At 38.6% G+C, this 14,413-nt stretch overlaps 1 protein-coding gene across 3 annotated transcripts; it reads right to left on the bottom strand.

The window, feature by feature from the left end:
- Nucleotides 1-1,653: 1,653 nt before the first annotated feature.
- pecam1a (platelet and endothelial cell adhesion molecule 1a) lies at nt 1,654-10,596 on the bottom strand. 3 transcript variants are annotated; one of them, XM_015056059.1, is made up of 15 exons: nt 10,279-10,596; nt 10,137-10,169; nt 8,619-8,912; nt 7,698-7,994; nt 7,347-7,607; nt 6,953-7,234; nt 5,495-5,794; nt 5,143-5,418; nt 4,922-5,054; nt 4,377-4,441; nt 4,207-4,269; nt 4,030-4,122; nt 3,888-3,944; nt 3,299-3,321; nt 1,654-2,001 (listed from the first exon to the last, which is right to left on the bottom strand). In XM_015056059.1, the coding sequence occupies exons 1-15, from the start codon at nt 10,337-10,339 to the stop codon at nt 1,831-1,833; spliced, it is 2,409 nt and encodes an 802-aa protein (XP_014911545.1). In that variant the 5' UTR covers nt 10,340-10,596; the 3' UTR covers nt 1,654-1,830. The 3 variants fall into 3 exon arrangements, with proteins under 3 accessions (XP_014911545.1, XP_014911548.1, XP_014911546.1); XM_015056062.1 differs by having other exon boundaries at nt 10,137-10,160; nt 10,279-10,595; XM_015056060.1 differs by having other exon boundaries at nt 4,216-4,269; nt 10,279-10,594.
- Between the last annotated feature and the right edge of the window lie 3,817 nt (nt 10,597-14,413).

The following is a 14,413-nucleotide window of genomic DNA, read 5'->3' as shown; positions in this document are numbered from 1 at the left end:
TGATTGACCTGAAACTTGTTGGCTTTGACCTGAATGAGTGTTATGTCATTTAGTTTATGGTTAGATAATGGAAAATGAAACTGATCCCCTGATAAAGTGGCGGCAGCGACAGACTTAATCACATTAAAGATGATCACAGCCAGAAGATATAGTTTCCGCTCAAGAGCCGCCTCTAGTATGCCCTCTAGTGGTGAGAATGATCATTGCAGAATCTAAGTCAAGGTTTCTTCTGCTTTCCTGCGTTTCAGAACATCAAATACATTTTAGTATCAGACAATGATAAACATAGTAAATACAAAGGCAGATTTCAAATTACACTTTCTTTTATTAAGTGAAATAAAGTTGTCAAACTTAAAGTGGCTCAGTGTAAAACTATAATTGCCCCCTCGTTAAGTTATGAATTAACTGTAGCAGTTAAATTTTTTATTAAACCAGCCACACCCAAACCTTATATCTGCCTGAACTGTAGAGTCAAGAACCCATTTAAATAGAACCTGTCTTACATCAAGAAGTAGGGTAAACAACACATCATGCAAACGCATCTAAGGAAATTTAAATTTGTTGATATTTATCAATCTAAACCCACAGTAAGTGCCATCACACAACAAATGGAGAAAATCCCGAAAGTAGTCGAGCACCCAGGTTTCTCCAAAGACTCGAGAAGGTAAAACATTCTGAAAGGACACTTAAATCAATGCAGGCCTCAGTAGGCTCAGGCTTCAACAGTAACAAAGAGACTTTATTAGAAAGGTTCAAGGCCAAATCAGCAGCTGATCACAAAGGCCCATCTCTTCTCATGTTTCCTAAAAACATCTGGTTGATCCCACAGACCTTGTTAAAAAGTACAGCGTGTCCCGCTACATTTTGCAATCAACATGGACAGGTTTTCAGAAACCAACATCACTAGCCATCCACTGCAAGTGCAAAAAAAAAAAAAAAAAAAAAAAAGTAAAATCCAATATGGGAGACAGACGAAAAGGCATGCTGACCATCCCAGTCCCTCGTTCTACTGTAGACGACTCTTTCAGGTAAAAAAAACTATTGTGACACCAACTAACCCCTAAAAACTACTACTACTGATGTATTTTCCAAATAACAACATTGTATTTGAAGAAAATTACAATTGATCACCTACAAACAAATCCCAGAAAAACATAATTTTTTTTTATTACAAAAAAAAAATGTTCCCACCTTTTTGTCTTATGCCTTAAGAAAATCAAAAACACTTTGGAAAAACATCCTGACATAAAGGATCATAACTGATGCATGGAAGGGTTAAGAGGCTTCTGCTAAGAAGAATGAACCAAAATTCCTTTGCAGTGATGTGTGAGGTTCATGATCGTCATCACAAACGCATGATGGCTGTTGTTGCCGCAAAGGAAGACACAACCAGGTTTGGGTTTTAGGCCGTAGTCTGGACAGCTTTTCTCAAGAAATAAAATGACCATTTAAAAACAAGTTATCCACTGCTGATATTACATATTTGGATGATCTGAAGCATTTTGCACATGAAAGTAAATCTAAAACGGTAGAAAATGTGAGAGATAAATACATTTGCATAGCCCTTCACTTAATCGTCTCATTTAAGTTTTAGTCTTTGTGGTTTAAAGAGACACCTGCTGTTCCTCCCTTACTGAAAACAGAACATGACACTTAATAGCAAAACATTTTATTCATGTGATCAAAAAGAGGAACCTTTTAACAGAATTCAGCAATAATACTAGAATATAACTGTGCAATGTTTCAGCTTCTTCTAGTAAAACAACAAAACAAACATCAGCTGCAACAACATGATGGGTGAAAAGAGGAACAAATACGTTTGGTGGATCATCAACAGTCAGGCGCCGGGTCACAGGTTCCTTCCTCCGGATCACCAGTGTGAACGTCAGTGTTGTTTTCAGAATCGGTCGTGTTTTCATGTGTCAGGCTCTGATCGACGACCTGACCGTCGTCAGGTTGGTGATTTCCGTCATGGTTCAGCTGCGCATATTCCACTGGTTTCTGTTGAAACGCAACACTCGGATTAGGAAGAGTGAAAATAAAAGAAATCTCAGAGTTAAAGATTCTTAAACAAATCATGAACAGCGATTAGAAAAAACTAAATAACAGTAATAATAACAGATGAAAATTGTTATATTCCTTGCAAAACATAGTGAAGGATTACAGGACTGATGGTGTATTTTTTTTAACTATAAGGCAGAAGCAATACCAAGATGGGTTTCGTGGAAGGATGAAAATAATCCTAAATACTGGATTTTTTTTGTCCTGTAACTCTTCTGAACTCTTTTGGCTGTAAAGATAAGCTTGGAGGAAATGAGCTAGCGGAAATGTGAGAAACAATGCATCTTCCAGCGTTAAACAAAGGAGCACGCTTTGACTTTTGTGGCAATCAGAAGTTTAAATTACACATCACTATTAGTGAAGTAAAATATGTCCAATTAAATGCCAGAGAACTGAAAGAAGACATAAATTATATAAAAAAACAACACTGGTTTTCAAAAATCTATGAACCTCTGTTAAAATTACACGTTTTTGTGGTGTAAAAAACAATTTCACACTAAATTTGACATATCTATAACGGGTGTTTTTCAATCAAAAACAACCTGCTGAAGAGAAAAAATACTAGAATGTAAAAAAAAAAATGCAATTGTCTTGGCTTCGCATCTGTCATCATTTACAGAGATTCTGATTAATCCGAATTTAAGTTCACCTGACACCTTATAACGTTGATGAAACTGGACATTTCTCAATTACTGATAAAAGACAGATTGTGCTTTAGTGGGCTGCCGAAAGGCTGAGTCCAACGCCGGTCATTTGCATCAATGACCTCAGCTTGTGCGAGACTCAGTCGCTCCAATTTGGTGCTGACTGACTTCCTGAGTCCAACGCCGAACAACACCGTGGCTACAATGAGGCACGGTGGTGGCAGGTTTATGCTCAGGGTCTTCTGATGGAACTAGGACTTTGTCAAGGTTGATGAAACTGCAAAATGTTCTAACCATCAGGTAGTTCTGAATCCAAATATTCCGGGCATTATTTGTGAAGAATACATTGTCACATAAAAAATGTGAGTAAAGTTTAGACATGATTTATCACAGCCTCATCTTTCTACACTTCCAAGGACCACCAATATGTCATCTGAAAATGTAGTTTAATAACTTTTCCTTCTCTCAGATTGTCTAGCGTAGCCGAAAATTAGTGCAAGGACTCTGAAAAAAACAAACAAAATAATAATAAAAGAAAAACTGCATGCATGTTTTTGGGTGTGCATGCATGACGAATATCAAATGTCACTTACACCATCAGGCACCTCTGGGACACCTGCAAAACAAAGCCAAAGGACATTCTCAGGAAACAAAAGGAGAAGGATATGGAGGAGGACTTACTTAGCAATCATAATTTCCACAAGCAGCGCTGTGGTTCCAGGAAACAAGGAGCTTCTCAGGATGATTTAAAATGCATTGTAGCCACTCGCACAGCTTTTAAACACAGGCAGGTTTTATGGTGCACAGAAATAGCGTTTCCGTTTTAATTTCAGCAAAAGACACTGATTCAGCAAAGCAACACCGTTACTGGACAATGGGCAGCAGCAATCTCCTTGGCATCGAACAATTAAACGGTTGGTCACCAAGTTTGAACGAGAGCGCAAACTGTTTGCGTGCATTGCTCAAACAGGAAGTTCTCTCTGACGAAAGCAGGAAGTGGCCACCTGGAGACTGAGCCTACTGTTTTAATGGGTCATTCTTTCACTAACAATGAAATGTCCACAGTCTCGGTTGATCCTGTTTCCTGTTTTCTCTCTCTCTCTTTCTCCCTAATGTCAACAATTTTTCTGTTCACTGGTTTGCTAAGAAGGATTTCACTAAAGTGAGTGACGACTGCCATACCTTGCTGGGAGTGTCGGACTTCGCTGTAGATGTTGCACGTGCTCTGCTTCGCTGGAGCTAACATGAAACAAAAATATTAGTCTTTTAAAGAATATTGCCGTGTAAATTTACGTATGTGTTTTTTTTTTTAATTTTCTCTCACCTTTGGTTGGGTCTGCGTCTTTTATTTGAACCTCAGTATATTCAGGTTCAGCCTGTTTTTCTGGTAACGTGCTGCTGTTCTGGTCATCCGACTCTGCACAACAGTTTGGCCAAAGTTAGTTTTCTCTACAATAGCATTCTCAATTTCCACATATTTAGACGACAGCTGTTGACGCACCATACCCACCAGAACCTGAGACGTGGTCGCTCCAAACACTTTTCCCCATCATGGTTGGGGTGGCTGAACAGGGCAGACAAAAAACATCAGCAGTGTTGATTAATAAAACCTTCTTATCGCTCCAGTACACTGCATTCCACTGCATTGCTTTGACGGATGACCAACGTTACCATTTGCATCAATGACCTCAGCTTGTGTGAGACTCAGTCGCTCCAATTTGGTGCTGACTGACTTCCTGGGGTTGGGTTGAGACAAAGCACAATGAACAGAGGGCGTTTCAGACATGTTTTGACCTTAGGGAGCATATTTCATCATAGCTTAGTGCAAATCTTAACAGTACTAACACGAATAAAAGCAGATAAGCACTGTGACACACTTCTCTGTCACATTTTGGAGGGAGGGCTTCGTGAAACAGTGAGCGCACTGCCATGTATTAATGATAAGGCGTTGACTGAAGCTGTTTTAAACAGAAAACTGACTACTAAGACTTTTCCATGGTGTAACAGACTGATATCTGAGCTAGGTGTTCCTTATGCAACGTTTCTCAGTCGTATACCTGCATGCTTTCATTCTTTGAAAAGTTTCTTACACAGTTCTCAGTTTTGGAAATTATAGCTATTGAGAGTCAGAAGTCCACAAATAAATGTAGAAATAATAAAGCGTGCCCTTTAAGAGAGGTGATCTTTGGATAAGTCCACGAGCAAATACCACTTACACTGACAAGTTAGCCGTTCTTTTCCTCTTAAAATGGAAAAGCCGTGTTTTTAAGGCAATCACAAGGAAGAGGATGAGGAGAAGTATGAAGCAGAAGACAATGATAAGTGCTTTCTTCCACCCTGCCATTTTCACTGTGGAAGACATTTTTTTCAATTACTGAAAGACACTTCACTCATAATTATGTGAATTTGCGCGCCGCTCTAACTTGTTGTAACCCACCTTCGACTGTGACAGGTTCACTCTGTTTGGGTTCATCAGCTGGGTTTGAGCTCGTGCAGTAGTATTTCCCAGAGTGTTTTTTATGGGCGTTAGACATGCTGTGGTATCCTTCTAGCTTATTGGTTGAGAGGGAGGCCAGCACTCCATTGGACTCTTGGTACCACGTGAAGTTGATGGGCCGACTGCCTGCCTGTACAGAGCAGACGAGTTTCATACTTTGTCCCTCAGTGATGTCCTGGCTGGGCTGAATGGTCAGCTGTGGCTTTGAGGTGGGCTCTGCGCAACAGAACGTGTGTTAGAAATGCACATGTTCTGAGAACAAACTGAAAAAGCAACATTTACAACAACTTACCAATAATATTGGTTGAGTTCAGTAGTTTCTGCCCTAAAGCTGTTTTAGAAGGTGTACGTGGATTATTACTTGCATGGCATAGAAATGCTTTTAACTCGGAGGTCTTGTGGATTGGAGGTACGTCAAAGGTAGCCTGGTCCTCAGATCTGCTCACCTTCCTGATCATCTTCTTCCCGTTATGTGTAAAAAGGGTGTACACGATGGGAAAAGTCCCTGTGTGACTGTGACAGATCAGTTGAAATCCCTTGCCTACAAAGATTTTGCCCCCGACCACATTCAGCACCGGATCTGAAACAGGGACTGGGAACAAAAACAAGACAAAGGAAAGAATGAAAGGCAATTCATTAACTGTTTGAATCAAACTTTGATTCAAACAGTTTCTATTTATCTGGTAGTGGCCAAAATACATGATCAGTTTAACAGATTGAAGCCTGAGCTGTTTTGTTTCATACAAAAACTCAGTTGAGTCCATCCAGTAGCTTGAAGGAGATTTGTGTCTTCTTCTTGTGCTGACAGGTTTATGGAGATGCTGATGTTGCTTTCCAGCAGGACTTGGTACATGCTCACACTGGTTACTGTACTACTTCCTGTTTATCGTACGACCATAAAGCCAATCTGCTTGATTGTGCTGCAAGTACAACAGAAATAGACCAAGCAGAAAATCTAATAGACAGAATTTGGGGTTTTCGTTAGCTGTAATTCATACTCATCACAACACACTAATATACTGAAATATATCAGCCTGCTGTATATTGAATTTATGGACCATCTAAGTTTCACCAGCTAAGCACAAAATCTGGTTCAGATTGTTTTGCTAGTCCTTTAATGTTAAGTCAGTGATGTTATAGTTTAGGTTAATATGTCGGCTGGCAAATCTAGAAATAAGATAATTTTTACTCAGCCAGAAAGTTTGTTTTGTTGAAATTTTAAATGCTTTCCTCAAATGATATTAAAACTATGTGGACATAAACTGGAGTCAGTTCATAAATATCGATGGGCTGAAAAACAACATGGTTTTCAAAGAAATAATTTATCTGCTTTTATCTTATTTTCATTGAAAAAAAATTTATCTAGAATTATCTCTCTTTCAAGATATATGAAAACAAAATGTTGACTAGCATTAAAGCATTCAATACCTTCAATACCTTCTAACAATTGCTGACCAGCTTTTTGTACATTTTCACATGGTACTTTGACAATTTATATTTGGTAATAAACTCTAAGTTTTTCCAGTCTTTCCTTCACCATAATCTTTAGCTGCCTTCACAGATTCTCTAGCGGATTAAAGTTAGCCTTCTGGATGGGCCACTCCAAAATTTTGATGTTAAAGAAAAATGTAGTTAAAATTAAAATTTGGGGCATCTAAAGGGCTTTAATCTGCACTTTGATCTCTGGTAAATGTGGTTAGTAAGTGAGAATCATTGAATTGATTCAAACTGCATACATCAGAGGACTTACCTTTAGCTTTAACAGTAACTGTTTCGCTCTCCTTATGAAAAGAGGTTGAAATACGAGTGCCCTCAACTTTACAGGAGTAGATGCCGTTACGGTTGCGGTCTGCAACAGCAACATATGTGGCCGAACTGATCAACTGGGTGCCATCTTTGTAGAGGTGGTATTTCAAAGTCTTGGGGTCAAACATCTGAGGAAAGAAAACCTTGACTGAACAGTGAAGTCTGAATCGTTCTCCTTCAAACACGTCCACAGGCTCCAAATGCAGCTGGGGCTTTGAGAATACCTCTGTTGGACAAAGAGAACAAAATTCATGCACAATATATAAATTGTTATCGTATATCGTGCAGTTGCAGCAACAGCTTACTTGGTGCTACATTTCGTCATGAGGAGAACTTGCCTTTGACTTTGAGGGTTTTATAGTTTTCTTTTTGGACGTTTCTCCACTCCGTCTTGCAAATAAGCTCTCCAGAGTCTGTTGGTTTCGGTCTAAATCGATGAATGAGAGGTTTACCAGTGGTTCTATTGAGAACAGCCCGGTCCTTTAAAAGGAATATTTCAATGTCCGCTAGATGAATCTGCACTTTACAGGTCACTTCTATTATGTCTGGTTCATAGATATCGTTGGGTAATATAGTCATGTACGGGACGATGTTGAGCTCTGTGAAGCATAAATTAAAAAAAGTAAGGCACACTCATTTTCTCTTGAAGCAGTGATGTCTAGTGGAAACCAACGACTTCATACAAATACCTTTGACTTTTACTTGAATCTCATTGCTGACGTTAGAGCTTGTGGGACCTGAGACCAAACTGATCTCGTAGTCACAGGACAGAAAGCAGTCCCCTATGTGGCTGAGTGTCACAGTGGTCTCTAGAAAGTTATTGGTGCTTCGTTGCTTCTTTATCCGCTGCGGCTGTCCATCTCTAAATGTTTTGTAAAAGTTGAATGTAAGACTTCCTTTCTCATCTGGAGCACTGCAGGTGACTTTGAACTCCTCACTTTCATAGGGTGTTGAATTATTAAGATGAAGAATGGGGGTTTGTAGGCCTGAAAGGAGGAAGCCCATAGGGACAGTGAAAATCACTTGAAACGTACACACATACCTTACAAAAGTGTTCACACAGAGTCAATTTTTGTTTTAAATACATTTGATCGCTATAAGCTTTTGGATATTTCATAGAGATTAGCAAAAGACAAACATTAAGCAGTGGATGATTGTCAAAAGGAAGGAAGAATAGGTTTTATTTTCCTTTTTGCCAATGAAAATTGTCAAAGTGTGGCATGCATTTGTATTCAGCCTCCTTGAGTCAATACTTTGTACAGATGCCTTTCATAAAAATCACATCTTCAGGTCATTGGGAATGTCGTACAAGCTTTTGACATCTAAAGAAAAAATGCTTTGCCCATTCTTATTTGGAAAATAACCCAAAGTTTAATGTTAATGGATGGATGGTATCTAAATAATCTGCATGACTTCACATATTATGAACCTGGACCAGGATGGACTTATACAGAACCTGCGTCCAATGCTTAGCTAATATTTGGCATCAACCCCTCAGACCAGAAATGTTCACAGAATTAACAGGAGTTGCAGAACCCATAAAATTAGGCTATATGCAGATGATGTGTCGCTTTAACTCAAAAATGTTGTGCAGTGTTGTGCAAACATACCTTTGACGTCAAGCGTCTTGGTGTTGCTGAACTTGCGCTTGTTCTTCACAGAGACTTTGCACTGGTAATTTCCCGAGTCGACTGCCCTGGCCGGGTTGATCTCATAGTAAGTAGAGTCCTCTGTGGTGTTGGCTGTGTGGATTTCGACACCATCCCGCATAAACTCGAAAAGGTATCCCAGCTGAGAGATGTTGCTGGAACTGACGCGTGCGTCGCAGCGAATCTTCACCTCGGTTCCACTCTGAACATTGTCTTTAGGCAGGATCGAGAGACCAACAGTGTCTATAATAAATGCTGTGGAATCCCGTAGAGGCACACAGAAGCAAGAAAAAAAAACAAAAAAACAGTAGAGGTAAACAGTCAGAAACACGAAGGAAGAATGACTGATGCAACAAACACAACAAGTGGGAGGAAGGAAACACTGTTTGGTCCCATGTCTGCATGAGGAGTGCTGCTACCAGCTTCCACCTTTTTTTCAGCAACTGAGTTTTTACAGAAACAAGCTGTCTCAGTAACTATTACTTTTACACATAAATATAAGTTGGGCACTCTACTATTAGTTACGGAAGTAACATTTTACATTGGTTAAAGATAGAAAACTAACTTCTAGCATAAGTAGGTCAGCATCATAATTAAGCTCAGCAAAAACAAACAAACTCAACAAATGTCTTGAAAACTATCTGGTTGAAATACTTTTCAGGGAACTTAAGTTTCCTGAAGGCAATTAGCCTGACTTCAGAACAAACTTGATAAAAGAGCAAGCCTAACTATGCCTCAGGAAGATTTTGAAAACATTATTAATCTTTGACATATTTTCTCTTTCATTATTGTAGCCTGTAGTAAGTTGAAATCATTTTGATGATTCTAACTAAACTGAAGCAATCAAGGTTTGGTCTGATTTAACTTCAGACAGTGAGGAAAAAGATTGGTCTTTATCCAATGCATTTGAACTGGTGGTTACAGCTGTATTAACATTTCCAATGATATTTTATTAAATTGAGATGCACATGTTGTTGTTTTTTTTAATAATGAACATTTTTTATTGTCCCTGTATTTCCTTAAAACATCAATTGCTTATATACAGTATCTTTTTTTATTATTATTATTTCAAGGACATGCCTAAAAAAAGATTCTGCTGTAAATTTTACAACTCCCTTTAATGAAGCTCCTTATTCTACTGAAGTGAAATAATGTTTTTTTTTCTTTATTTTTCTTTGAAAATCTATATAAGAAAGCTGTTGCTTGTGTTTTTAATGCGCGCCCAACACTTGGTACAAAGAACTTCGGGAAGGAAGAGGGTGTGACGGAGATTTACTAAGAAAACTAAATGTTAAGTAAAGCTTTGACAGGATAAAATGTGAACAAATTTTGTCCTCCACGTTATTTTCGTTCCGTTCAATTTAAGACGATGTGAAAGATTTTTGAAATCTCATACTTGATATATATATAAAAAATAGTTTGGATGGATTGAAAATACCATAAAAATACTTTTTAGATACACAAAAAAGCATTACTTACATGACTCTCCTGTGGCGCACTTCACTGTATTAGATAAAAAAAGAAACGAGAGGAAGGAGAACAAAAAAGTGAGAATCCAGGGATTTCGTTTAAATCATGCATTATTCTTTATCCGTAAAGAAGCACAGCAGCGGATTCTTACAGACGAGGAGGAGGCTGGAGAGAAGCAGCAGCAGTAGTGATCCTGGGGGTCCGGAGCCCATCTTGAGTGAAGGCGGTTCGCTGCTGTGAGATCAAAATTCAACTCCTGTGAGCAGAAGAAGAGACAGAGGGACACTGGAAGGGACGGAGGAGGACCTTGCAGTGGGAGAAGTGGAGTGTGTATAGAAAATGAAGACTGTCCGTGGGGGCGTTTCTGTCACTAGAGGCGTGCGGCTTGTCTTATCAGCGTTGACTGCCCAGAAGCGTACGCTGCTTCCTCAGGAACCCAGCATTACTTTGCTGTTTTCTTTAGTTGTGAAAAGAGGAGAGAACAAAAAGAAGAACCCGCCAACCCGCTGAACTCACATCCTCCTCGGTTTTGTCTCGGAACAGGAGGCTTGTGTTAAGGAAATAGAGAGATCTTACCAAAGGTGAAAGGCTGAGTCAATCAAGAACGTATCAAAAAGCATTTTGATTATTATTTCATTAAGCAAAGAAAATGAGCAATGACTCACAGCTCTGGAGTCCAAACCGAGTTCGGAGAAAACAGTCTCCCAAAAGTGAAATTTTATGAATAAAATTGATAGATTGATTGAAATAAAACAAAGTTCTGTCATGACACATGTTTCTCGGAGAAACAGCAGCTGAAATATAAGTTGTGTCACAATCTACCAGCTTGTACCAAACGTATTTTTATGCTATGAACTGCAGATTTTGCAAACTAACCTCAAACCTGTCAGACAACATGAAGAAGGATTAAAACAAAAAACAACGACGACGACAACAACAACAACAACAACAACAACAACAACAACAACAAAACAATCCAAATTGTGCCCCGATCTAAAGAGGAAATGTTGTGGACATCTATCAATCAGGAAAAAGTTACAAAGCCATTTTTAATTATGACTAATAGTGACTATGGAGAATCACAGTGAGCCATGTTTAATTATCTGAAACACTTCAGTTGACAACGTAAAGTGCTGGATACCTTTTCACACCACTGTACATAATGATTTTCCAATTTGACCTGAATTAGTAAAAAACAAAACAAAACAAAAACAACAAAAAAACAAACAGTGTGTTTTCATTCTACAGGTTCTCTGGACTCTGGGAGGAAACCCAAATTATCCTGGAGGGACTACATATCCTTTCTGGCCTGAAGGAATGAGCTGGAGAGAAAAGCCAAACAAAAGGATGTCTCGGTTTCCCTCCATGACCTGTCGCCCCCAGCGACCCGACATCAGTCAAGCACAAGACAATAGAAGGACGGATGGAGAAAATGTTTAATCAATAACAATCAATCAGTCCCAGGCAAACAAAATTAGGTGAATGAAGTCTAAACTAAATAAAATAAATTATGAAATTGAGACTATTTGAGACATTTTCAAGAGGAAATATGTACAACATGACTTCCGATATCAATGCTCTGGAGAGTAAATTAACCCTGTTAAATAAAATAAAAAAAACTGTTCCTGTGAATGCCAAAGGATTTATTGAAAATCTGTTCAGAAATCAAGTTTACTAATATTTACAGTATGCCTATGTGTTTCTGTGCATAAAAAATAAATACATAAATAAAAAAATGCCTGGTGGAAACGTAGAATCAGAGACAGGGTTTTGTTTTCCCATTACTGACTCTAATTAGGATGACTATAAGATTTTAACAAGAAAAACTTACAGCTTATGTTGTTTCCCCCCCCCATTGCACAACAAAACTGATCTACAGCGACTGCTTAGCAAAAAATGCAAACATAAGATAACGAACATTTTTAAAGGGCGCAAAGCAATTGGGAGCATTTTTTAAAATTTTACTTCTTGACACTTGCTGTAACACTTTCATAAAGAGCGCCTCATCCTAAGATTGCTATGTTACAGCTAGCATTTCTACACATTATCTTTTATACATTTTGTCACATGCACCAATATTCGTGGAGTTCACACGTTTAGATTTCCTCCTCTGTTGTTGTCAAACATTGTTAGCTTGCATGGTAACTCCGACCGCACACACACACACACACGGAGTGTTTCAGCTACATTCCTGTTTTCTGTTTGATCCCACGGCGGCTTCCTGAAGTCAAAAGGGGGGGGGTGGCCCATCCTAGACGAGGAATCTGCAATTGCTTGAACCAACTGCATGTCCTGTAAAAGAGCAACATATTTTATTAAACACCTCTTGAATCAATGCATCATTTGGTAGTCGCGTCTTTCCCTGGAAGCTGCTGCAGGCTGGTGCCGCAAAACAAATCAGTCATCTCAAAGGGTCGAACCCTGCTCTGACCCAGCAAGATCTGAAAACAGTAAACCCAGCTATTAATACATTTTGCAGGAAAAAACAGAGACCAGTTACATCTTTTGTTTTCTACCATTCCTCACATGTTGCTGAAGCCGGATACTTGCACATAAAGCCACTGCTGGACATTAAATCAGACTAAGCTTTTGTCATTGTTCATCTGCAACACCTGATGTTGTGGGACTTTTTGTTGGCATTTGTTTCCACACGATGTCATTTATTTATTTTTGTTTAAATGCATCAGTCCCTCCTGCAGTACAACACCTCATCTGAGAGTAAAAAGTGAAATTAGCAAAACCTTCCCCTACTAATAAGCTAACACAGAGAGAGAGGACGGTGTCTTTAGTTTTTGAAGGCCTGGTTTCTTAATGCAGTGCTGTGCAGCAGCATGCAATCCCTCACTGTGACCACTAGGAGGCGCTGAAGACTGGCAGATGAAATGTGATGGCAAACTGCTTGCTCTCTCCCAAACGTCTCCATCGTACTTCTCAGTCATTTTCTCTGTTTTCCAAATAATTTCAGTCAATTAAAATATCGGTAAGAAATGCTTCACTGGGATGAGATCAGGTATTTGACTCGGTAAACAAGTTTAAGTATTTATTTCTGCATCCAGTGTTTGATGAAAGAACATGTGTGGTTAAAGCTGCTGCTTTAATGGATGACTCACTTGCTGGGGATTACTCTTTTTCACATCATTTTGACTCGTCACAATAATACTTTGCAGGCTAATTATATAAACAGCACTGACCATTTTGTAAATCAGTACATTGTTATTGATGTTTCATCTTTTTCTAATATGGAGCTACAAGCCTTAGCTAAGCCACTGTGAGTAATGTGACTCATAAGTTTCCTACCTTGTTATTTTTTTGTTTTTTTTATTTTGAAAAAAAGAATAGCTTCTGGAGACAGAGGTGTGGTTGTCACCCACCAGCATGATAACAAGGATTTTAAATGTCTTCTGCTTGTTTGCGTTTCCTTGAACTGCTGCAGTTCAGATTACTCAAAGGTAGTTTTGTAGATTCTTCACCCTGATGAACATCAACTTTTTCTTTAAGAAATCTAATTTGATAGGCTTGTGTCGCAAAACATTTCAACTCCGATATGTTGTGAAGGTCTGGATTTAATGAAGTAAGGCAGGTATTCAAACCTGACTCCAATTAAAATGACACAAACAAACACTGCCTCACATTCAAAAATATGTCAACATGTAAGCCTTGATATCCACATACCTTTAGAAATTACATCGTTTAAAAAAACAACATACAGACAGGTTTTGATGTATTTAGCTTAGTAATTATAGGACTTGGGAGTACTTTATATAGAAAAGGAAAAACAAATGGTGCATACAGTTATTGCTTCATCCAGAAATGAGACAGTTAAACACAGAAGCATGAAGCCATTGGTACCTTCCATGAAAAATGCTAATGATAGCAGTAGGGTTATACATTGCTTTAGCCAGGAAGCAGATGAATACTCTGTCAAAATGAATGTATTACATTGTACTGCACTGCATAATTACCATATTTTCAGTTATTTAGAGCTTTGAGAGTGTAGAAAGAATGACAACACTGAGTAAAAACCCACGCAGAAAATTAGCTTTTAGGATATGCTTGGTAAAAAAAAAAAATCGAAAAAAAAAAAAAGAGGCTGGGAATAAAATGTAGCGAAACCCCTGTGAAAGCGTAAGTCACCCAACTTCAGTAAAATTTTGAAAAACTCCACCAAAATGGGCGGGGCCAAGAGACAACGATGAGCGGAGGGAGTCAGGATGAGGGAAAGACCAACATGTCACTTCGTCACAATATTTAGAGACTTCTCAGACCCATGTTATGACTTTTTTTTT

Source organism: Poecilia latipinna, unplaced genomic scaffold (assembly GCF_001443285.1).
Source record: "Poecilia latipinna isolate Pla-1442-1.1 unplaced genomic scaffold, P_latipinna-1.0 Scaffold1351, whole genome shotgun sequence".
Taxonomy (NCBI): domain Eukaryota; kingdom Metazoa; phylum Chordata; class Actinopteri; order Cyprinodontiformes; family Poeciliidae; genus Poecilia; species Poecilia latipinna.
This window is presented reverse-complemented; position numbering and strand designations above follow the sequence as displayed.

What these genes read in the sequence shown, in the direction of transcription:
- pecam1a (XM_015056059.1), bottom strand. Translation starts at nt 10,339, where the DNA reads ATGGGCTCCGGACCCCCAGGATCACTACTGCTGCTGCTTCTCTCCAGC. An exon ending in CTCCAGCCTCCTCCTCGTCT is followed by an intron (nt 10,170 to 10,278) that starts GTAAGAATCCGC and finishes TTCTTTTTTTAT; the next exon opens with CTAATACAGTGAAGTGCGCC. An exon ending in CTCAGGTTCTGGTGGGTATG is followed by an intron (nt 4,123 to 4,206) that starts GTGCGTCAACAG and finishes ACTGTTGTGCAG; the next exon opens with AGTCGGATGACCAGAACAGC.